Here is a 22,160-nt window from a genome sequence, read left to right on the forward strand (position 1 = left end):
GACGTGTCCCCCACGGCCAGCACCCCGCCCCACGGCGCCCCCCGCTGGCCGAGGCGGCAGGAGCCAGGACGTGTCCCCCACGGCCAGCACCCCGCCCCACGGCGCCCCCCGCTGGCCGAGGCGGCAGGAGCCAGGACGTGTCCCCCACGGCCAGCACCCCGCCCCACGGCGCCCCCCGCTGGCCGAGGCGGCAGGAGCCAGGACGTGTCCCCCACGGCCAGCACCCCGCCCCACGGCGCCCCCCGCTGGCCGAGGCGGCAGGAGCCAGGACGTGTCCCCCACGGCCAGCGCCCCGCCCCACGGCGCCCCCCGCTGGCCGAGGCGGCAGGAGCCAGGGCGTGTCCCCCACGGCCAGCGCCCCGCCCCACGGGGCCCCCTACTGGCAGAGGTGGCAGGAGCCAGGGCGTGTCCCCCACGGCCAGCGCCCCGCCCCACGGCGCCCCCTACTGGCAGAGGTGGCAGTAGCCGGACTTCCCCCACGGCCAGCACCCCGCCCCACGGCGCCCCCTACTGGCAGAGGTGGCAGTAGCCGGACTTCCCCCACGGCCAGCACCCCGCCCCACGGCGCCCCCCGCTGGCAGAGGCGGCAGTAGCTGGAGTTCCCCCACGGCCAGTGCTCTGCCCCACGGCGCACCGCCCCCGACTGGCAAGAGCCAGGCCTGGCCTCTCCCCGCGCCGGCTCAAAGAATGGGCCCCATTCACGGCCCCCGACAATGAAGCCCCTTGTGCCTCACGTGCCAGCCGCTCCCAGCCCCACGGCACAATCCCCCTTTGTCCCACACCACAGGGGGCGGGGAGCTTGGGGGTGGCCGGGAGACAGGTTCCCGGGGGCTTTCTGCCCCTTCGCCCCCCCTGCACTTGTCCCCCCCTCCTGCCGCTTCTTCCTTTCTTCCCCACAGTACAGGCGGGGGGGGCAAGCAGGGACACGCCCCACATTCATCCAGCCCCAGCCGCAGTGGCAGGCAGCAGGGTCTCCAGGATGGGGGGGCCCGGGCTGGGGGAGGAGGGGGAGGCCGGGGGGCTGGCGCTGGACTGGCCCTTCCTGCGCTCGACGAAGGGGGCGCTGCTGGGAGCCGAGCTGGTAAACGGACCCCGGGACCCCTCCCCACACCTGCGCCCCCTCTCCGACTCCCTCCCCCAACCCCGCCGGCGCCCCTCGCTCCTGCCCCCCAGCCCGCCCGCCCTGCCGGGGCCCCACAGCCCCTGCTCCCCAGCCCTGCCGGCGCCCCTCGCTCCCGCCCCCCAGCCCGCCCGCCCTGACGGGCCCCACAGCCCCTGCCCCCCAGCCCTGCCGGCGCCCCTCGCTCCCGCCCCCCAGCCCGCCCGCCCTGCCGGGCCCCACAGCCCCTGCTCCCCAGCCCTGCCGGCGCCCCTCGCTCCCGCCCCCCAGCCCGCCCGCCCTGCCGGGCCCCACAGCCCCTGCCCCCCAGCCCTGCCGGCGCCCCTCACTCCCGCCCCCCAGCCCGCCCGCCCTGCCGGGCCCCACAGCCCCTGCTCCCCAGCCCTGCTGGGGCCCCTTGCTCCCGCCTCCCAGCCCCCCACCCTGCTGGAGCCCCACAGCCCCTGCCCCCCAGCCCTGCCGGCGCCCCTCGCTCCCACCCCCCAGCCCGCCCGCCCTGCCGGGCCCCACAGCCCCTGCTCCCCAGCCCTGCTGGGGCCCCTTGCTCCCGCCTCCCAGCCCCCCACCCTGCCGGGCCCCAGAGCCCCTGCTCCCCAGCCCTACTGGGGCCCCTTGCTCCCGCCCCCCAGCCCGCCCGCCCTGCCGGGGCCCCACAGCCCCTGCTCCCCAGCCCTGCCGGGGCCCCTTGCTCCCGCCTCCCAGCCCCCCACCCTGCCGGGCCCCACAGCCCCTGCTCCCCAGCCCTGCTGGGGCCCCTCGCTCCCACCCCCCAGCCCGCCCGCCCTGCCGGGCCCCAGAGCCCCTGCCCCCCAGCCTTGCCGGCGCCCCTCGCTCCCACCCCCCAGCCCGCCCGCCCTGCCGGGCCCCACAGCCCCTGCTCCCCAGCCCTGCTGGGGCCCCTTGCTCCCGCCTCCCAGCCCCCCACCCTGCCGGGCCCCACAGCCCCTGCTCCCCAGCCCTGCTGGGGCCCCTCGCTCCCACCCCCCAGCCCGCCCGCCCTGCCGGGCCCCAGAGCCCCTGCCCCCCAGCCTTGCCGGCGCCCCTCGCTCCCACCCCCCAGCCCGCCCGCCCTGCCGGGCCCCACAGCCCCTGCTCCCCAGCCCTGCTGGGGCCCCTTGCTCCTGCCTCCCAGCCCCCCACCCTGCTGGAGCCCCACAGCCCCTGCCCCCCAGCCCCCACACCCTGCTGGGGCCCCACAGCCCCTGCTCCCCCGCCCTGCCGGGGCCCCTCGCTCCTGCCCCCCAGCCTCCCCACCCTGCCGGCGCCCCTCGCTCCCGCCCCCCAGCCCCCACACCCCTGCCGGGCCCCACAGCCCCTGCTCCCCCAGCCCTGCTGGAGCCCCACAGCCCCTGCCCCCCAGCCCCCCACCCTGCTGGAGCCCCACAGCCCCTGCCCCCCAGCCCCCACACCCTGCCGGGGCCCCTCGCTCCCGCCCCCCAGCCCCCACACCCTGCTGGGGCCCCACAGCCCCTGCCCCCCAGCCCCCACACCCTGCCGGGGCCCCTCGCTCCTGCCCCCCAGCCTCCCCACCCTGCCGGGGCCCCTCGCTCCCGCCCCCCAGCCCTGCCGGGGCCCCTCACTCCCGCCCCCCAGCCCCAGCCCTCCCGCCCTGCCGGGGCCCCACAGCCCCTGTCCCCCAGCCCTGCCGGCGCCCCTCGCTCCCGACCCACAGCCCCAGCCCCCCCGCCCCTGCCCCCCAGCCCTGCCAGGGCCCCTCGCTCCTGACCCACAGCCCCAGCCCCCCCGCCCTGCCCCCCAGCCTTGCCGGGGCCCCTTGCTCCCGACCCACAGTCCCAGCCCAGTGCGGGGGGGACCTGTGCGGGGCAGCGGGCAGGGTGGGGCCGGGGGTCCCTGGGCTGGGGGTGCGGGGGGGCCTGTGCGGGGCAGCGGGGCAGCGGGCAGGGTGGGGCCGGGGGTCCCTGGGCTGAGGGTGCGGGGGGGCCTGTGCGGGGCAGCGGGCAGGGTGGGGCCGGGGGTCCCTGGGCTGGGGGTGCGGGGGGGACCTGTGCGGGGCAGCGGGCAGGGTGGGGCCGGGGGTCCCTGGGCTGAGGGTGCGGGGGGGCCTGTGCGGGGCAGCGGGCAGGGTGGGGCTGGGGGTCCCTGGGCTGGGGGTGCGGGGGGGCCTGTGCGGGGCAGCGGGCAGGGTGGGGCTGGGGGTCCCTGGGCTGGGGGTGCGGGGGGGCCTGTGCGGGGCAGCGGGCAGGGTGGGGCTGGGGGTCCCTGGGCTGGGGGTGCGGGGGGGGCCTGTGCGGGGCAGTGGGCAGGGTGGGGCCGGGGGTCCCTGGGCCGGGGGTGCGGGGGGGGCCTGTGCGGGGCAGCGGGCAGGGTGGGGCCGGGGGTCCCTGGGCCGGGGGTGCGGGGGGGGCCTGTGCGGGGCAGTGGGCAGGGTGGGGCCGGGGGTCCCTGGGCTGGGGGTGCGGGGGGGCCTGTGCGGGGCAGCGGGCAGGGTGGGGCCGGGGGTCCCTGGGCTGAGGGTGCGGGGGGGCCTGTGCGGGGCAGCGGGCAGGGTGGGGCCGGGGGTCCCTGGGGGTGCGGGGGGGCCTGTGCGGGGCAGCGGGCAGGGTGGGGCCGAGGGTCCCTGGGCTGGGGGTGCGGGGGGGCCTGTGCGGGGCAGCGGGCAGGGTGGGGCCGGGGGTCCCTGGGGGTGCGGGGGGGGCCTGCTCCCTCACCCCGTCCTCTCCCCCCAGGCGCTGTGTTTTCTGGTCTTCCTGCTGCTGACGGTCTCCGTGTCGGCCTACATGGCCGCCCCACTGCTGGAGGGGCTGCTGGCTGGGGGGGCCCTGGGGCTGCAGCTCGTCCGCTGCCAGGAGAGGGCCCCCCGCGTCCGCTGGGCCTGCCTGGTGCGTGGGACCCCCCCGGAACCCCCCGAGCTGCCCATCCCCCCCTGGGACCCCCCGACCTGCCCATCCCCCCTGGGACTCCGCGACCTGCCCATCCCCCCCGGAACCCCCCGACCTGCCCATCCCCCCTGGGACCCCCCCCGACCTGCCCATCCCCCCCGGAACTCCCCCGACCTGCCCATCCCCCTGGGACCCCCCCCCGACCTGCCCATCCCCCCTGGGACTCCCCGACCTGCCCATCCCCCCCGGAACCCCCCGACCTGCCCATCCCCCCCCGGAACTCCCCCGACCTGCCCATCCCCCTGGGACCCCCCCCCGACCTGCCCATCCCCCCTGGGACTCCCCGACCTGCCCATCCCCCCCGGAACCCCCCGACCTGCCCATCCCCCCTGGGACCCCCCGACCTGCCCATCCCCCCCGGAACTCCCCCGACCTGCCCATCCCCCCGGAACCCCCCGACCTGCCCATCCCCCCTGGGACCCCCCGACCTGCCCATCCCCCCCGGAACCCCCCCGACCTGCCCATCCCCCCCGGGACCCCCCGACCTGCCCATCCCCCCTGGGACCCCCCCGACCTGCCCATCCCCCCTGGGACCCCCGGACTTGCCCATCCCCCCCGGAACCCCCCCGACCTGCCCATCCCCCCTGGGACCCCCCGACCTGCCCATCCCCCCTGGGACCCCCCGACCTGCCCATCCCCCCTGGGACCCCCGGACTTGCCCATCCCCCCCATCCACTGGGCCTGCTTAGGGATGGGGTGGGGGTGGGGGTGGGGGTGGGGTTTCCCCTCACGCCCCCATCTGACCCCCACCTGCCCCCCAGGATTTTCTGCGCTCGGCCAGCGCCGCCCTCGTCTTCCTCGTCGTGTCGCCAGCCGCGATCGCCGCCAGCCGGGAGGGGCCGTCCGTCTGCGCCTTCGTGAGTGCCCCGCCCCCCGCCGCCCCCCGCTCCGGCCCTGCCCCCCACTGCCCCCCCACTCCGGCCCTGCCCCCCCGCCCCGCCCTCCCCGCCGCCCCCCCACCGCCCCGGCCCCCGCCGCCCCCCCCCGCTCCGGCCCCGCCCCGCCCCCCCGCCCCCCCCCCCTCCCCCCCCCGGCCCCCCCCCCCGCCCCCCCCGCTCCCCGCTCCCCGCTCCCCCCCTCCACTCCGGCCCCGCCCCCCGCCGCCCCCCCCACTCCGGCCCTGCCCCCCACCCCCCTCCACTTCCCCCCCCCCTTCCCCCACCCACTGCCCTGGCCTTCAAGCACCCTCCCCCATGGCGAGCCCCACTGCCCTCCACACCCACAGACCCCCCGGCTGACGCTGCCTCTCTCCCCACAGACCTTCGGCCTCATCCTCATCGCGCTCTTCGCCTACGACGCCTGCAGCACCTACTGGGGGGAGCTCCGGCCGGAGCCAGCCCCGGGGGACCCGCCCGGCCCCGCCCGCCGCTGAGCCCCCCTCCTCCAGGACCCGCGGAACTCCCCGCTGGGGGCCCAGATAGGGCCTGCCCCGCCCCCACAGCCCCTGCCCCCCAGCTCTGCTGTGCCCCTGCCCCACAGGCCTGCCTTACCCCCCAGCTCTGCTGTGCCCCTCACTCCCGCCCCACAGCCCCTGCCCCCCAGGCCTGCCAGTGCCCCCCACAGCCCCTGTGCCCCTCACTCCCGCCCCCCAGGCCTGCACCTCCTGTCCCTCCCTCCCCACCCGCAGCCCCCTCCCCCCAGGCCTGCCCATACCCCCACCCCCTAGCCCTGCTGTGACCCTCACTCCTGCCCCATAGCCCCAGCCCCACCAGCCCTGGGACCAAGGTGTGAGATCAGCTCTGGATTTGTTTGTGTTTCAACGGTGCAAAACGGGAAATTACAGGGGCTTTGGTCTGTAAGTGATGCCTTGTCTCCGTAAGTGTGTGTGTGTGTGCACATCCCTGTGTGTGTCGGGGTGTGTGTGTGTGTGTGTGCGCGCGCACATCCCTGTGTGTGTCGGTGTGTGTGTGTGTGCGTGTGTGTGCGCGCGCGCACCCCTGTGTGTGTCGCTGTGTGTGTGTGTGCGCACCCCTGTGTGTGTCGGTGTGTGTGTGCGCGCGTGTGCACCCCTGCATGTATGTCGCTGTGTGTGTGTGTGTGCGCGCGCACACCCCTGTGTGTGTCGCTGTGTGTGTGTGCGTGTGTGCGTGCGCACTCCTGCATGTGTGTCGCTGTGTGTGTGTGTGCGCGCGTGCACACCCCTGTGTGTGTCGGTGTGTGTATGTGCGTGTGTGCGTGCGCACCCCTGCATGTGTGTCGCTGTGTGTGTGTGTGCGCGCGTGCACACCCCTGTGTGTGTCGGTGTGTGTATGTGCGTGCGCACCCCTGCATGTGTGTCGCTGTGTGTGTGTGTGTCGCTGTGTGTGTGTGTGCGTGCGCACCCCTGTGTGTGTGTGTGCGTGCACGCGTGCGCACCCCTGTGTGTGTGTGTGTGCGTGTGTGCGCACCCCTGTGTGTGTCAGCGTGTGTGTGTGTGTGTGTGCACACCCCTGTATGTGTGTGTGTGTGTGCACACCCCTGTATGTGTGTCCCCCAAAAGCCAAGTTCCTTCCCCCACAATGGCATCAAGTCCAGCCCAAGTCTGGCAGCTGGATTTGCCCCCAAAAGGCAGATTAACAGGGTTCACCCCAAATGTCCTGGCAAGATGCACCTCCAGCGTGTGTGCTGTGGCCATCAGTTCTAGACCAGAGCCCCCAAGTGTACAGCACGCGCCCCGCTATTTCACAGCTAGAGTGACACCCGAGATTCCTAATTCCCTCAAGCACCCCAAATGGCACAGCAGATTCACCCCCAAATTCACAGCCTGGTGACACGCCAGCTAGGCACGTGCACCTCACATGCAGAGCAGGAATCACCCCTAAATTCATGGCCAGGTTTGCTGGGAGCTGAACCCTGAGATCAGAGCCGCCTTCACCCCCAAATGTACAGCAGGAAGGAATGCTGAAAACTGGCATAGCTATCCCCAGCTTCAGAGCGGGGTTCACCCCCAACCTACCAGCAAGATTCGCCCCAACATTTCAGTTGCACCCCCAGATTACAGCCACTTGACCCCTCCCCCATCAACACCCCGGTCTGACAGCAAGCATCTCCCCAATTCAGAGCCAGAGTCTGTCTTAAACTACCAACAATTTCACCCCTCAAATCGACAGATTCATCCCCCCCATCAGAGCACAATTCCCCCCGCAAGAGTCACCCCCCAAATTGGCTGGGTTCACCCTCAAATCACAGCCACATTCACCCCAATTTCAAGGCTGCTCCCAGCCCTGGCAACTGACAGAACCCCCCAATGTCCCCGCAAACTGACACATTCACCCTCATTTCACAGCAAGATCCCACCCCCCAAAATCAGCAGGATTCATCTGTATTCATCTACCGTGGCCTGACGCATCCTGGCACTGGGACATGGCAGATTGTTGGCTCCTTGCTGACGTCCCCCACCCCGGAAATGCACGTGGGCCCCCCCACCCCAAAAAAGGACTCTGTTGGCCCCAGTATCCAGTAAAATGCGGGCTGGTCCTATATGCCCTATATGGGCCCCGTGTGGCTATTAGGAGCAAGTGACATGCAACACCGCCCCCAGCCCCCAGGGGGCAGCGGAGTGGGCGGCAGTGGCCGGGACGCCTTGGTTCTCCAGCAGGGGGCGCTGGTGGCAGGGGGAAGGCCCCACTGGAGGCCAGGGGGTGGTGAGCAGCGCCTGGCGGGGCAGGATCAGAAAGCGAGAGCCCAGAAATCGTTTGCTCTTCTGCTTTATTAACGACTCAACGAATCCTACGGGAGGCAGCCCAGGCCGGGGGCGGCCCAGCTCGGCCTCCTCACTCCTCATCATGAAGCTTCTGGAAGAGAAAGTGGAGAAGGAAGGTGAGAGAGATGGAAACGCAGGAAGGGAGCGAGGGGAAAAGGATGGAAAAGCCGAAAAAAGGGAGTTAAGAAAGAAAGAAAGAAAAAGGAAAAAGGAAAAAGGAAAAAGGAAAGTCCTGCGGGTTGCACAGGGAGAGGCCGAGGGCCAGCCCCGGTGTGAGACGCTCGGGCTCAGGGCTCAGGGCTGAGGTCTGTGGTTTGGGCCACCGGCACCGAGCGCTGCCCCTCTCCCCGGTGCTCACCTTCCCCCCCGCGTCGCGGCTCTTGGCCCGCAGCTTGTTGACCTGGGACTCGGCGATGTCGGCTCGCTCCTCCGCCTCGTCCAGCTCGTGCTGCACCTTCCGGAACTTGGCCAGGTTGGTGTTGGCTTGTTCCTCCTGCCAGGGGAGAGACACCAGGGTGCTAACCTGCGGAACTGCCTGCCGCTGGGGCTGCCTTGGGCTCCAGACTCAGCATGGCCAGGACCCCTGCACTTCCCTGGGTACTGCCTGAGTTGCAAACATGCCTGTCTCATGGGGGAAGTGTGTGCGCGTGTTAACCTGTGGAACTACCTGCCACTGGATACTCAAGCCCCGGTCGGGAGGGAGGAGGCAGCACTGGCCTCACCGGCCGGGCCGAATAACCAATGTGGGGAGGGGGCGCCTGGGCTGATGGTGCCCAGGGGCCGGTCTGCAGGGTCGGCTACTCACCGCTTCTTCTGCCTGCCTCTTGTAGGCCTTGACCTTCATCTGCAGCTTGTCCACTAGGTCCTGGAGCCTCAGCAGGTTCTTCTTATCTTCCTCAGTCTGCGGAGAGCGCGGCCGAGAGAGACGGGGGGTCAGGGGGCTAAGAGCATCGCTGCCACCCCCCACCGGCCCAGCCGCGGGCTCTCCAGCACCATCGAGACTGGTGTTTCTAAAGTGGTGGGCCGCGAGACAGGCAGAGGTGGGCCGCGGAGAACAAGAGTTCAAAATGGCCGCTCTTAAAGGGGCAGGCAACCCCCTTTTTTTTTTTTGGGTCAATCACTTCCCCCAACCCTTTTTTTCTCAATAACTGTCCCCCCGACCCTTCCCGCCCCCTTTTTTTTGCTCAACAAAAACTCCTTGATATTCCTCATAAAAAAATGGTTTGGTGTTCCTCGGTCTTCGAAACCGCCTGGACTCCTGGCTCTGGGCCCCGTCTACACTGGAAAGGCCAGCTGGGATCTGGTCCTCTCCTCCGATTGTAGAACGGGCTCTAGCGCAGAAGGGCACCGACGCAGACACGGACCTTTCCTCCTTCACATCGTTGCTCTGGGGCGAGGCAGGGCTGGGGGGCTCGGGGTGCCCAGGGGGCCAGGTGAGATGCACCTCAGCATGGCCACGGCCATGGGCACAGCTGGGGGGAGGGTGCAAGTCCCCCAGCAGGGGGGACCGACAGATGCACAGACAACTCCTCTGAAATATCTAGTAGCTCGCAGTCCCTGCCTCCAGTCCGCCCCCTGCTGGCCCGATGGGGTTATAGCCCCTCTCTGGCCCCTCGCTGCCCCCTTGTGGCCATTCTGCAGCGCAACAGCCTCTCCTGCCACACCCCTCCCTTCCCATCCGCCGAGGAACAATCCCATTCCAGGCACCGCCCGTTGGGTGGCAGAGGAGGCCGGGCGCACGGCATCTTCCGGGCGCTCACCGTGTGGGAGGAGCTCCCGAGCGGACGGACCCCCCCACACAGAGAGCCCCTGTCTGTGAGCGGAGGGGGCGAAGGTTCCCTCCCCCGCCGGACACTCCGGAGCTGGGGCGCAGGAGCCTGCCTCAGTGTCCCCTCCCCCCCGGGCACCTGGTAGGTGAGCTCCTTGATGCGCCGCTCCGACTTGCGCAGCCCTTTAATGCTCTCCACGTTGCGCTTCTGCTCCGACTCCAGCTCGTTCTCCAGCTCCCGCACCCGGGCCTCCAGCTTCTGCAGCTGCTTCTTCCCGCCCTTGAGGGCCAGCTGCTCCGCCTCGTCCAGCCGCAGCTGCAGGTCCTTGATGGTCTGCTCCATGTTCTTCTTCATCCGCTCCAGGTGGGCGCTGGTGTCCTGCTCCTTCTTCAGCTCCTCCGCCATCATGGCCGCCTGCCGGCCGGAAGGAGGGGTCATTCCCGGCCCCGGAGCCAGCCCCTCCCCGCCCTGGCGCCCCCCGGAGGGGAAAGGCCCCTGCCCCACTGCCCAGCGCTCACGTCGGTGATGGCTTTCTTGGCCTTCTCCTCGGCGTTCCTGCACTCCTGTATCGCCTCCTCCACCTCCGTCTGCAGCTGGGCCAGGTCTGCCTCCGTCTTCTTCTTCTGGTTGATCAGGCTGGTGTTCTGGAGCCCAGACAGGGGAGGCGGGTCGGGGGGGGCCAAGAAACTAGACGCCACCCGCCCATCGCACTAGGCCCCCCCTGGGCTGGCGCCAAGCGGCCATGGGGACCGGGGGGCCCTTCCAAGGACGGCGAGCCGGGTTCTAGATCACGGCCGGGTTCCCGGCACAGACGGGTGCCGAGTTTTCGACGTTTGGGCTGGAGAAAGGAGTTGGGAGGCAGCGTCCCAGGGAACCGGCCGCCCGAGCTGCCGGGGAAAGAGACTCTGGAGGGGACAGAGGTTCTAGGCAGCTCCTGCTGCAGAACGAGGCCTCCAGGGAAGGGGGAAGGGTCAGGAGATAGGGTCCCCGTCTCTCACCTGGGTGTGGAGCAGCTGGACTCTCTCGCTGGCCTCTATCAGCTCCTGCTCGGCCAGTTTCCGGGCGCGCTCCGTCTGCTCCACCACGGCCCGCAGCTCCTCCAGCTCGGCCTGCAGCAGGGAGTTCCGCCGCTCCACCAGGGCGATGTTCTCCTTCAGGTCCTCGTTGGCCCGGATAAAGTCGTCCAGCTGCAGCTGGGAATCCTGGGGGCCCAAACAGGCAGGGCTATCAGAGGCTCCCCCATGCCAGCTGGGAGCTGCCCCACTGCCTGCCCCCCGGCGACCTCCTTACCTTGAGCTGGGCCTGGGCGGCCTTGAGGTGGCTCTGGGCCTCGGCAGCCATGCGGTTGGCGTGGCTCAGCTGGATCTCCATCTCGTTGAGGTCGCCCTCCATCTTCTTCTTCACCCGCAGCGCCTCGTTGCGGCTGCGGGTCTCGGCGTCCAGCGAGGTCTGCAGCGAATCCACCACCCGCAGGTGGTTGCGCTTCACCTGCTCCATCTCCTCGTCCTTCTCCGCCAGCTTCCGCTCGAAATCCGCCTTGAGCTGGGTGAACTCCAGCTGGGCCCGCAGGATCTTCCCTTCCTCGTGCTCCAGAGAGGCCTGGGGCGGGCGAGAGCAAGGAACAGAACAGGGGAGACAGACAGAGAGGGAGCGATGGAAGGAGGAAGGAAGAGGGAGGGAGGGAGGGAGGAGGTAGGAGCGGAGGGGGGGAAGGAGACAACAGAGGGAGGGAGTAGGGGAGGGGGGAGGGAAGGAGGGAAGAAGGAGGTGGGGGGAAGGCGACGACAGAGGGAGCGAGTAGGGGAGGGAGGGAGGGAAGAAGGAGGTGGGGGGAAGGCGACGACAGAGGGAGCGAGTAGGGGAGGGGGAGGGAGGGAGGGAAGAGGGAGGTGGGGGAAGGAGACAAGAGAGGGAGGGAGTAGGGGAGGGGGGAGGGAGGGAGGGAAGAAGGAGGTGGGGGGAAGGAGACGACAGAGGGAGGGAGTAGGGGAGGGGGGAGGGAGGGAGGGAAGAAGGAGGCGGGGGGAAGGAGACGACAGAGGGAGGGAATAGGGGAGGGGGGAGGGAAGAAGGAGGCGGGGGGCAGGAGACGACAGGGGGAGGGAATAGGGGAGGGAAGAAGGAGGCGGGGGGCAGGAGACGACAGAGGGAGGGAATAGGGGAGGGGGGAGGGAAGAAGGAGGCGGGGGGAAGGAGACGACAGAGGGAGGGAGTAGGGGAGGGGGGAGGGAAGAAGGAGGCGGGGGGCAGGAGACGACAGAGGGAGGGAATAGGGGAGGGGGGGAGGGAAGAAGGAGGCGGGGGGCAGGAGACGACAGAGGGAGGGAGTAGGGGAGGGGGGGAGGGAAGAAGGAGGCGGGGGGCAGGAGACGACAGAGGGAGGGAGTAGGGGAGGGGGGAGGGAAGAAGGAAGTGGGGGGCAGGAGACGACAGAGGGAGGGAGTAGGGGAGGGGGGAGGGAAGAAGGAGGCGGGGGGAAGGAGACGACAGAGGGAGGGAGTAGGGGAGGGGGGGAGGGAAGAAGGAGGCGGGGGCAGGAGACGACAGAGGGAGGGAGTAGGGGAGGGGGGAGGGAAGAAGGAGGCGGGGGGCAGGAGACGACAGGGGGAGGGAATAGGGGAGGGAAGAAGGAGGCGGGGGGCAGGAGACGACAGAGGGAGGGAATAGGGGAGGGGGGAGGGAAGAAGGAGGCGGGGGGAAGGAGACGACAGAGGGAGGGAGTAGGGGAGGGGGGAGGGAAGAAGGAGGCGGGGGGCAGGAGACGACAGAGGGAGGGAATAGGGGAGGGGGGGAGGGAAGAAGGAGGCGGGGGGCAGGAGACGACAGAGGGAGGGAGTAGGGGAGGGGGGGAGGGAAGAAGGAGGCGGGGGGCAGGAGACGACAGAGGGAGGGAGTAGGGGAGGGGGGGAGGGAAGAAGGAAGTGGGGGGCAGGAGACGACAGAGGGAGGGAGTAGGGGAGGGGGGAGGGAAGAAGGAGGCGGGGGCAGGAGACGACAGAGGGAGGGAGTAGGGGAGGGGGGAGGGAAGGAGGAGGGGGGGGGCAGGAGACGACAGAGGGAGGGAGTAGGGGAGGGGGGAGGGAAGGAGGAGGTGGGGGAAGGAGACAACAGAGGGAGGGAGTAGGGGAGGGGGGAGGGTAGAAGGAGGCGGGGGCAGGAGACGACAGAGGTAGGGAGTAGGGGAGGGGGGAGGGTAGAAGGAGGCGGGGGCAGGAGACGACAGGGGGAGGGAGTAGGGGAGGGGGGAGGGAAGAAGGAGGCGGGGGCAGGAGACGACAGGGGGAGGGAGTAGGGGAGGGGGGGAGGGTAGAAGGAGGCGGGGGGCAGGAGACGACAGGGGGAGGGAGTAGGGGAGGGGGGGAGGGAAGAAGGAGGCGGGGGGCAGGAGACGACAGAGGGAGGGAATAGGGGAGGGGGAGGGAAGAAGGAGGCGGAGGGCAGGAGACGACAGGGGGAGGGAGTAGGGGAGGGGGGGAGGGTAGAAGGAGGCGGGGGCAGGAGACGACAGGGGGAGGGAGTAGGGGAGGGGGGGAGGGAAGAAGGAGGCGGGGGCAGGAGACGACAGGGGGAGGGAGTAGGGGAGGGGGGGAGGGAAGAAGGAGGCGGGGGGCAGGAGACGACAGGGGGAGGGAGTAGGGGAGGGGGGAGGGAAGAAGGAGGCGGGGGCAGGAGACGACAGAGGGAGGGAGTAGGGGAGGGGGGGAGGGAAGAAGGAGGTGGGGGGCAGGAGACGACAGGGGGAGGGAGTAGGGGGGGGAGGGAAGAAGGAGGCGGGGGCAGGAGACGACAGGGGGAGGGAGTAGGGGGGGAGGGAGGGAAGAAGGAGGCGGGGGCAGGAGACGACAGAGGGAGGGAGTAGGGGAGGGGGGGAGGGAAGAAGGAGGCGGTGGGCAGGAGACGACAGAGGGAGGGAGTAGGGGAGGGGGGGAGGGAAGAAGGAGGCGGGGGCAGGAGACGACAGGGGGAGGGAGTAGGGCAGGGGGGAGGGAAGAAGGAGGCGGGGGGCAGGAGACGACAGAGGGAGGGAGTAGGGGAGGGGGGAGGGAAGGAGGCGGGGGCAGGAGACGACAGAGGGAGGGAGTAGGGGAGGGGGGAGGGAAGGAGGCGGTGGGCAGGAGACGACAGGGGGAGGGAGTAGGGGAGGGGGAGGGGGGAGGGAAGAAGGAGGTGGGGGGAAGGCGACGACAGAGGGAGGGAGTAGGGGAGGGGGGGAGGGAAGAAGGAGGCGGGGGGCAGGAGACGACAGAGGGAGGGAGTAGGGGAGGGGGAGGGGGGAGGGAAGAAGGAGGTGGGGGGAAGGCGACGACAGAGGGAGGGAGTAGGGGAGGGGGGGAGGGAAGAAGGAGGCGGGGGGCAGGAGACGACAGGGGGAGGGAGTAGGGGAGGGGGAGGGGGGAGGGAAGAAGGAGGTGGGGGGAAGGCGACGACAGAGGGAGGGAGTAGGGGAGGGGGGGAGGGAAGAAGGAGGCGGGGGGCAGGAGACGACAGGGGGAGGGAGTAGGGGAGGGGGGAGGGAAGAAGGAGGCGGGGGGCAGGAGACGACAGAGGGAGGGAGTAGGGGAGGGGGGGAGGGAAGAAGGAGGCGGGGGCAGGAGACGACAGAGGGAGGGAGTAGGGGAGAGGGGAGGGAAGATGGAGGCGGGGGGCAGGAGACGACAGAGGGAGGGAGTAGGGGGGGGAGGGAAGAAGGAGGCGGGGGGCAGGAAACGACAGAGGGAGGGAGTAGGGGAGGGGGGAGGGAAGAAGGAGGTGGGGGCAGGAGACGACAGAGGGAGGGAGTAGGGGGGGAGGGAAGAAGGAGGCGGGGGCAGGAGACGACAGGGGGAGGGAGTAGGGGGGGAGGGAGGGAAGAAGGAGGCGGGGGCAGGAGACGACAGAGGGAGGGAGTAGGGGAGGGGGGGAGGGAAGAAGGAGGCGGTGGGCAGGAGACGACAGAGGGAGGGAGTAGGGGAGGGGGGAGGGAAGAAGGAGGCGGGGGCAGGAGACGACAGGGGGAGGGAGTAGGGCAGGGGGAGGGAAGAAGGAGGCGGGGGGCAGGAGACGACAGAGGGAGGGAGTAGGGGAGGGGGGAGGGAAGGAGGCGGGGGCAGGAGACGACAGAGGGAGGGAGTAGGGGAGGGGGAGGGAAGGAGGCGGTGGGCAGGAGACGACAGGGGGAGGGAGTAGGGGAGGGGGAGGGGGAGGGAAGAAGGAGGTGGGGGGAAGGCGACGACAGAGGGAGGGAGTAGGGGAGGGGGGAGGGAAGAAGGAGGCGGGGGGGCAGGAGACGACAGAGGGAGGGAGTAGGGGAGGGGGAGGGGGGAGGGAAGAAGGAGGTGGGGGGAAGGCGACGACAGAGGGAGGGAGTAGGGGAGGGGGGGAGGGAAGAAGGAGGCGGGGGGCAGGAGACGACAGGGGGAGGGAGTAGGGGAGGGGGAGGGGGGAGGGAAGAAGGAGGTGGGGGGAAGGCGACGACAGAGGGAGGGAGTAGGGGAGGGGGGGAGGGAAGAAGGAGGCGGGGGGCAGGAGACGACAGGGGGAGGGAGTAGGGGAGGGGGGGAGGGAAGAAGGAGGCGGGGGGCAGGAGACGACAGAGGGAGGGAGTAGGGGAGGGGGGGAGGGAAGAAGGAGGCGGGGGCAGGAGACGACAGAGGGAGGGAGTAGGGGAGAGGGGAGGGAAGATGGAGGCGGGGGGCAGGAGACGACAGAGGGAGGGAGTAGGGGGGGGAGGGAAGAAGGAGGCGGGGGGCAGGAAACGACAGAGGGAGGGAGTAGGGGAGGGGGGAGGGAAGAAGGAGGTGGGGGCAGGAGACGACAGAGGGAGGGAGTAGGGGAGGGGGGAGGGAAGAAGGAGGCGGGGGGCAGGAGACGACAGAGGGAGGGAGTAGGGGAGGGGGGAGGGAAGAAGGAGGCGGGGGCAGGAGACGACAGAGGGAGGGAGTAGGGGAGGGGGGGAGGGAAGAAGGAGGCGGGGGCAGGAGACGACAGGGGGAGGGAGTAGGGGAGGGGGGAGGGAAGAAGGAGGCGGGGGCAGGAGACGACAGAGGGAGGGAGTAGGGGAGGGGGGGAGGGAAGAAGGAGGCGGGGGGCAGGAGACGACAGAGGGAGGGAGTAGGGGAGGGGGGAGGGAAGAAGGAGGCGGGGGCAGGAGACGACAGAGGGAGGGAGTAGGGGAGGGGGGAGGGAAGAAGGAGGCGGGGGCAGGAGACGACAGAGGGAGGGAGTAGGGGAGGGGGGGAGGGAAGAAGGAGGCGGGGGCAGGAGACGACAGAGGGAGGGAGTAGGGGAGGGGGGAGGGAAGAAGGAGGCGGGGGGCAGGAGACGACAGAGGGAGGGAGTAGGGGAGGGGGGAGGGAAGAAGGAGGCGGGGGGCAGGAGACGACAGAGGGAGGGAGTAGGGGAGGGGGGAGGGAAGAAGGAGGTGGGGGCAGGAGACGACAGAGGGAGGGAGTAGGGGAGGGGGGAGGGAAGAAGGAGGTGGGGGGCAGGAGACGACAGAGGGAGGGAGTAGGGGAGGGGGGGAGGGAAGAAGGAAGTGGGGGGAAGGAGACGACAGAGGGAGGGAGTAGGGGAGGGGGGAGGGAAGAAGGAGGCGGGGGCAGGAGACGACAGAGGGAGGGAGTAGGGGAGGGGGGGAGGGAAGAAGGAGGCGGGGGCAGGAGACGACAGGGGGAGGGAGTAGGGGAGGGGGGGAGGGAAGAAGGAGGCGGGGGCAGGAGACGACAGAGGGAGGGAGTAGGGGAGGGGGGAGGGAAGAAGGAGGCGGGGGGCAGGAGACGACAGGGGGAGGGAGTAGGGGAGGGGGGGAGGGAAGAAGGAGGCGGGGGCAGGAGACGACAGAGGGAGGGAGTAGGGGAGGGGGGAGGGAAGAAGGAGGTGGGGGGCAGGAGACGACAGAGGGAGGGAGTAGGGGAGGGGGGAGGGAAGAAGGAGGCGGGGGGAGAGTCGGCGAGGAAGTGAGAGGTGGCCCCAGCAGAGGGCGCAGGGAGGCGCGAGGGGGGCGCGTGTGGCCCCGCAAGGGTTAACCTCAGCCTGTGGGCGGGGAGGCCCCGCCCCTCGCCCCGTCTGGGCATGCTCCGGCTGGGGCCGGGTATAAAAGGCAGGGCCAGGCGGGGGAGCGCGGAAGGGGGAGCCGGGGATTCCCCGCTGACCCAGCCTGGGCTGACCACTAGGCCGCACAGCCATGCTGCCCGTTACCCCTCCGTCCCCCTCTCCGTTCTGGACACATCCCCCGAGAGGGGGCAGGGCCTCAGACCGGTCGGGGCCCCCGGTGGCCCCTCACCTCGGCCTCCTCCAGCGCCGCCTGCAGCTCCATCTTCTCGGCCTCCAGCTGCTTCCGCACCTTCTCCAGCTCGTGCAGGGTTTTGCCTCCCTCCCCCAGCTGCTCCGTGAGGTCGGAGATCTCCTCTGCGTGGGGAGAGGGGTGTGGGTCAGGGGGCAGCGTCCTACCCGGGGGGCGGAGGGGCGGGGGGGCTCTCACCCTGCAGGTTCTTGTTCTCCCGCTTGAAGGTCTCCAGGTGCTCCAGCGACTCCTCGTAGGCGTTCTTCAGCTTGAAGAGCTCGGTGCTGAGCGACCGGGCCTCCTTCTGCGAGGACTCCAGCTCCGTCTGCGACTCCTCGAACTTCTGCTTCCACTCGGACAGGACCTGGGGGGCGGCCGGAGGGTCACCCCAGAGGAGCCCTCTGCCCCGTCTCCCTCGCGGGGGCCGTGCCGGGCGTGGGCGTGGGCCCGGCGGGCACGTCGATTTCGCCGACCTGCCGGGAGGTATTCCCACCGGCAAGACGGGCGCCGGGCGAGGACGCCGGAGACATCGCAGGCCACTGACGTCCTTCCTCCCTCCCTCCCTCCCTCCCGTCCGTCCTTCCTCCCTCCCTCCCTCCCTCCCTCCCGTCCATCCGTCCTTCCTCCCTTTGTCTGTCCTTCCTTCCTCCGTCCCTCCCGTCCATCCGTCCTTCCTCCCTCCCGTCCGTCCTTCCTCCCTCCCTCCCGTCCATCCGTCCTTCCTCCCTTTGTCTGTCCTTCCTCCCTCCCTCCCGTCCGTCCTTCCTCCCTCCCTCCCATCCGTCCTTCCTCCCTTCGTCTGTCCTTCCTTCCTCCCTCCCATCCGTCCTTCCTCCCTCCCTCCCGTCCATCCGTCCTTCCTCCCTCCCTCCCGTCCATCCGTCCTTCCTCCCTCCCTCCCGTCCATCCGTCCTTCCTCCCTCCCTCCCTCCCTGCTTTACTCTGTCCTCCTGTGGCCCTGCTCGGTTCTTTCTTTGCTCTACTCCACCCATCCACTCCCTCCCCCTCTGTCCCCTCCCCCACTGCCCCACCTTGTCGAAGTTTCTCTGCTTCTTGTCGAGGGCGGCGGCGGCGGCGTTCGACCGCTCCACGTCCACCATCAGGTCCTCGATCTCGTTCTGCAGCCGGTGCTTCGTCTTCTCCAGCGAGGAGCACTTGGCGTTCACGGCCTCCACCGCCTCCTCCGCCTCCTGCAGCCGCTGCGCCAGCTTCTTCCTGCCACCGGGGGGCGACAGACACCATCGCTCGCCAGTGGGGGGGCCTGGCCCCTTTCTCTCCCCTCTGGGCCTCGGAGTCATGAGGGGTTCCCAGCCGCGAATGCTGGAGACACTGGCCTGATGAATGGGAGCCTAACGCTCTAGACTAGTCTAGACAAGAAGTGAGTCTGGTCTCCAGTCTAGAGCACCCCAGCACGGAGCTCCCCACTGCTCTGGAGTGGACCCCCATCCCTCATCTCTTCACACCTTTCTAGACCCACGTTGCGGCAGGGCAGCTAAAATGTGCCCTGAGGTTCTAGATCAGAGGTCAGGCCGCCCTGTGTAGGCTCAGCCTGAGTGTGCATGATCGGCCGGTCCCTTCCTCCCTGAGGTTTTAAAGGAAGATCTAGAGTGGCCCGTTCTAGATGGTGGATCTCCCGAGCCTCCTCTCTGACATTCTAGGAGACTCGAGAGCCTGCAGGGCGAAGATGAACGAGCCCATGAGGTTTGACTTGGAGAGCAACGCAGGTTCTGTAGATGGCTGCGTAGATTGCTCTAGATCACAGCTCCAGATCAGGACGGTGCTTGTGGAACAAAGATCCAAAGACCCCCTTGTTACATGCAGGGAGTCTACCGAGGTCAGGCCTGGACCTCGTCTGTGAGGTTCTAGACTGTACTAGAACCACTTTCCAGAAGGGCTGCACCGAGTCGACCTGTTCTTCTAGAGCCAATCACTCGACTTAAAAGCGTCCTGGGCGGGGGACAGAAGCCACGAGGCTTCTCTGGTATTCTCAGACCGTCCAGAGGATTGGTCTGGACTGATCTAGATCAAACTCTAAGTCCCACTGGGCAGTCTGGCTACCTTTTCTAGAGGGGCCTGAGGTTCAAATCCAGCGTCCCAGGGACACATCTCAGAACCGGGCGACCTGAAGCTACTTTGCCGTGGAACGAGTCTAGAGCCCGCTTGTCCAGACAGGGACCCTTCGATTCTTGTCATGGGGCCTGCTGGGGCCCCATCGGAGAGCGTCCCAGGAAGAAATGCAGCACGTCGCTCCGCGGTTCCCTTCTCGCTCTAGCTCAATCCAGAGCGACGCCTCCAGTACGGAGCCCACCGGGCACCAGCGTCCTAGCGCGGCGGCCACGTGTCTCCCCGACAGGGCGGGGGGAGGCTGGTGCCTCGGATGTTCTGGCCAGGCGGGCCGTCCCCCCAGCCCTGCTGGCGCCAACCCGCCTACCTTGGGGCCGGCTCCGTGCCTGGCGAGGGATAAGGGGCGGTGAGCTCTCTCCGCCAACCGACAAGCTTTTCGCTCGTCTTATACGCTGTGAGTGGAAATATAACCCGAGCCAAAAGCTTCCCCGTTGGAGGACGCAGCAGGGGACCCCGACGTCCAGGGGAAAAGGGGAGCAGGGGGGAACGAAGGGAGGGGGCAGGAAAAGGGGAAGGGCTGCGGAAGGCGAGGCGGCGGGAAAGGCAGGGGGAGCGGACGCACGACGGAGCCCAGCGCGGCCCCCGGCCCGGGCCTCACTTGGCCTCCTCCAGCTCCTCCGTCCTCTGGATGGCGTCCGTCTCGTACTTGGTCCTCCACTGCGCCACCTCGGAGTTGGCCTTGGAGAGCGAGCGCTGCAGCTCAGCCTTGGCCTCCGTCTCCTCCTCGTACTGCTCCCGCAGCAGGTCGCAGTCGTGCCGGGCCGACTGCAGCGCGTGGGCCAGGGCGTTCTTCGCCTGGGGGGGGAGGGAGAGCTCTGCCGGTGCCCCTCACGCCAGACCCCCAGCCCTGCCCCCCAGCCCTGCTGGTACCCCTCACTCCTGCAGCCCCTGCCCCCCAGCCCTGCCGCTGCCCCCCACTCCTGCAGCCCCTGCCCCCCAGCCCTGCCCCTCACTCCTGCAGCCCCTGCCCCCCAGCCCTGCCGCTGCCCCTCACTCCCAACCAGCAGCTCCCAGCTCTCATGTCACCTTGGATTCCTCTTCCAGCTGCCTCTTTAAGTCCTCCATCTGCTGGGTGTAAGATTGTTTGCCCCGGGTGAGCTGAGAGATCAGGGCGTCCTTTTCCTCCAGCTGGCGGGACAGTTCCCCTGCAAGGATCAGAGAGCAAAGCTGGGGAGAAGGCGAAGGCATCATTAGGGCCAGGGGGTCAGGTGAGGGGTATCACTAGGGCCAGGGGGTCAGGTGAGGGGTATCATTAGGGCCAGGGGGTCAGGTGAGGGGTATCATTAGGGCCAGGGGGTCAGGTGAGGGGTATCATTAGGGCCAGGGGGTCAGGTGAGGGGTATCATTAGGGCCAGGGGGTCAGGTGAGGGGTATCACTAGGGCCAGGGGGTCAGGTGAGGGGTATCACTAGGGCCAGGGGGTCAGGTGAGGGGTATCATTAGGGCCAGGGGGTCAGGTGAGGGGCATCATTAGGGCCAGGGGGTCAGGTGAGGGGTATCATTAGGGCCAGGGGGTCAGGTGAGGGGTATCATTAGGGCCAGGGGGTCAGGTGAGGGGTATCATTAGGGCCAGGGGGTCAGGTGAGGGGTATCACTAGGGCCAGGGGGTCAGGTGAGGGGTATCATTAGGGTCAGGGGGTCAGGTGAGGGGTATCATTAGGGCCAGGGGGTCAGGTGAGGGGTATCACTAGGGCCAGGGGTCAGGTGAGGGGCATCATTAGGGCCAGGGGGTCAGGTGAGGGGTATCACTAGGGCCAGGGGGTCAGGTGAGGGGTATCACTAGGGCCAGGGGGTCAGGTGAGGGGCATCATTAGGGCCAGGGGGTCAGGTGAGGGGTATCACTAGGGCCAGGGGTCAGGTTAGGGGCATCATTAGGGCCAGGGGGTCAGGTGAGGGGTATCACTAGCGCCAGGGGGTCAGGTGAGGGGTATCACTAGGGCCAGGGGGTCAGGTGAGGGGTATCACTAGGGCCGGTGGATTTGGGGTATAATTGGAGTCAATAGGCTGCCATGGTGGCTGAGCTGAGGACAGATGGTTAAGGCTGGCGCCAGCCTCAGGTACCATTTGGGGCAGGGGTACGATCAGTCGTAATGGGGGGATGAACCCCGAGGGAGGGGCCTGACCATTCTCCGTCTGCAGCTTGGCTCGCTGGGTGCTGGTGTCATTCAGCACACGCTGCGTGTCATCCAGTTTGGCCCGGTGCTCGGCTGTTTGGTCCTCTAGCGTCCGGGCGAGTTTCTCCAGGCCGACCTGGCAGGGGGACGGGGAGACAATAAAAAAATGAATGGAAAACCCTCCAAAGAGGACTCCAAAGAGAAAAGAAATAGAGTCAGGAATGCGTAAAGATTACCCCTAACAACTGGAGCGAGGGGGCAGAGAATGAAGGAAAGTAAACAAGAAGGAATGAAAGAAGACGAATGAAAAAAAGAGAGAAAAAGCTTAAAGAAAGAAATTAAATGAGGAGAAATGACAGGAATCATCTCAATGGAATTCAAGACCTAAGTGCGGGAAAGAGAGCAGAGGAGTAGAAGAAAGGAAGGTGAAAAATGCAAGAATGAGGAAAAAACAGCTGAAAGGAAAAAAACCAAAGCGGTGGCGGAGAGAAATAAAAGGGAAGAAAGGAACGAGACACCAAAAGAATGAAAAGTGGAGGAGACAAGAATGGAAGAAAAAGAACAAAAGAAAATGAAAGAAAAACAAAGTGAAGATGGAAATGAAATTAAAAGTACAACCCAACCCCCCCTAAATTAAAAACATGAAAGAAAAGAAGAAAATCAAGGAATAAAAATGTTCCAAACCTGGCCTCTCTCAACAGCCCTGGCTTCTCCCATTCCCGCTCTGACTCCTCCCCTCCAGCACTGGATCCTCCCACTACCTCTGGCTCCGCCCCCTTCATGGGCTTGCTCCTGGTCACCTTGGCTTTGAGCAGCTGCTCCACGTTGGAGCCGACGTCGTCCAGTTGGAGTTTGAGCTCGCTCTTCTCCTTCTCCAGCTTCTGCTTGACGCGCTGCAGGTTGTCGATCTGCTCGCCCAGCTCGGCCACCGAGTCAGCGTGCTTCTTGCGCAGGGTGGCGGCCGTGGCCTCGTGCTGCAGCGTGGCCTCCTCCAGGTCCCGCCGCATCTTCTGGAACTCCGCCTCCCGCTTCTTGTTCATCTCGATCTGCACTGAGGTGGCGCCGCCCGCCTCCTCCAGCCGCTCGCTGATCTCCTCCAGCTCCCGCGCCAGGTCCGAGCGCAGCTTCTCCACCTTGGCCCGGGCCGTGCGCTCCGCCTCCAGCTCCTCCTCCAGCTCCTCGATGCGGGCC

The 22,160-nt window shown here is 68.6% G+C and overlaps 2 protein-coding genes across 2 annotated transcripts in view; one reads left to right on the forward strand and one right to left on the reverse strand.

Annotated features, from left to right (window-relative positions):
• Positions 1 to 951: 951 nt before the first annotated feature.
• On the forward strand, positions 952 to 5,801 carry CMTM5 (CKLF like MARVEL transmembrane domain containing 5). Its single transcript, XM_089774467.1, has 4 exons — positions 952 to 1,081; positions 3,808 to 3,960; positions 4,782 to 4,877; positions 5,279 to 5,801. The coding sequence occupies exons 1-4, from the start codon at positions 980 to 982 to the stop codon at positions 5,390 to 5,392; spliced, it is 465 nt and encodes a 154-aa protein (XP_089630593.1). The 5' UTR covers positions 952 to 979; the 3' UTR covers positions 5,393 to 5,801.
• A 1,862-nt stretch (positions 5,802 to 7,663) lies between these two features.
• The window catches only part of LOC149520961 (myosin-6), a 31,085-nt gene continuing 16,588 nt past the window's right edge, over positions 7,664 to 22,160 (reverse strand). Inside the window, exons 28-41 of the mRNA XM_089774492.1 lie at positions 21,770 to 22,159; positions 20,979 to 21,105; positions 19,883 to 20,001; positions 19,455 to 19,651; positions 17,764 to 17,947; positions 16,931 to 17,096; positions 16,733 to 16,857; positions 10,762 to 11,070; positions 10,470 to 10,673; positions 9,990 to 10,115; positions 9,610 to 9,885; positions 8,508 to 8,603; positions 8,061 to 8,195; positions 7,664 to 7,793 (exon numbers count right to left, since the gene is read on the reverse strand). Coding sequence (XP_089630618.1) covers positions 7,773 to 7,793; positions 8,061 to 8,195; positions 8,508 to 8,603; positions 9,610 to 9,885; positions 9,990 to 10,115; positions 10,470 to 10,673; positions 10,762 to 11,070; positions 16,733 to 16,857; positions 16,931 to 17,096; positions 17,764 to 17,947; positions 19,455 to 19,651; positions 19,883 to 20,001; positions 20,979 to 21,105; positions 21,770 to 22,159 — 2,475 coding nt within the window. The 3' untranslated portion in view covers positions 7,664 to 7,772. The remainder of the gene's footprint in view (positions 7,794 to 8,060; positions 8,196 to 8,507; positions 8,604 to 9,609; positions 9,886 to 9,989; positions 10,116 to 10,469; positions 10,674 to 10,761; positions 11,071 to 16,732; positions 16,858 to 16,930; positions 17,097 to 17,763; positions 17,948 to 19,454; positions 19,652 to 19,882; positions 20,002 to 20,978; positions 21,106 to 21,769; position 22,160) is intronic.

Source organism: Pelodiscus sinensis, chromosome 30, assembly GCF_052426305.1.
Source record: "Pelodiscus sinensis isolate ZL-2025 chromosome 30, ASM5242630v1, whole genome shotgun sequence".
Lineage (NCBI taxonomy): Eukaryota > Metazoa > Chordata > Testudines > Trionychidae > Pelodiscus > Pelodiscus sinensis.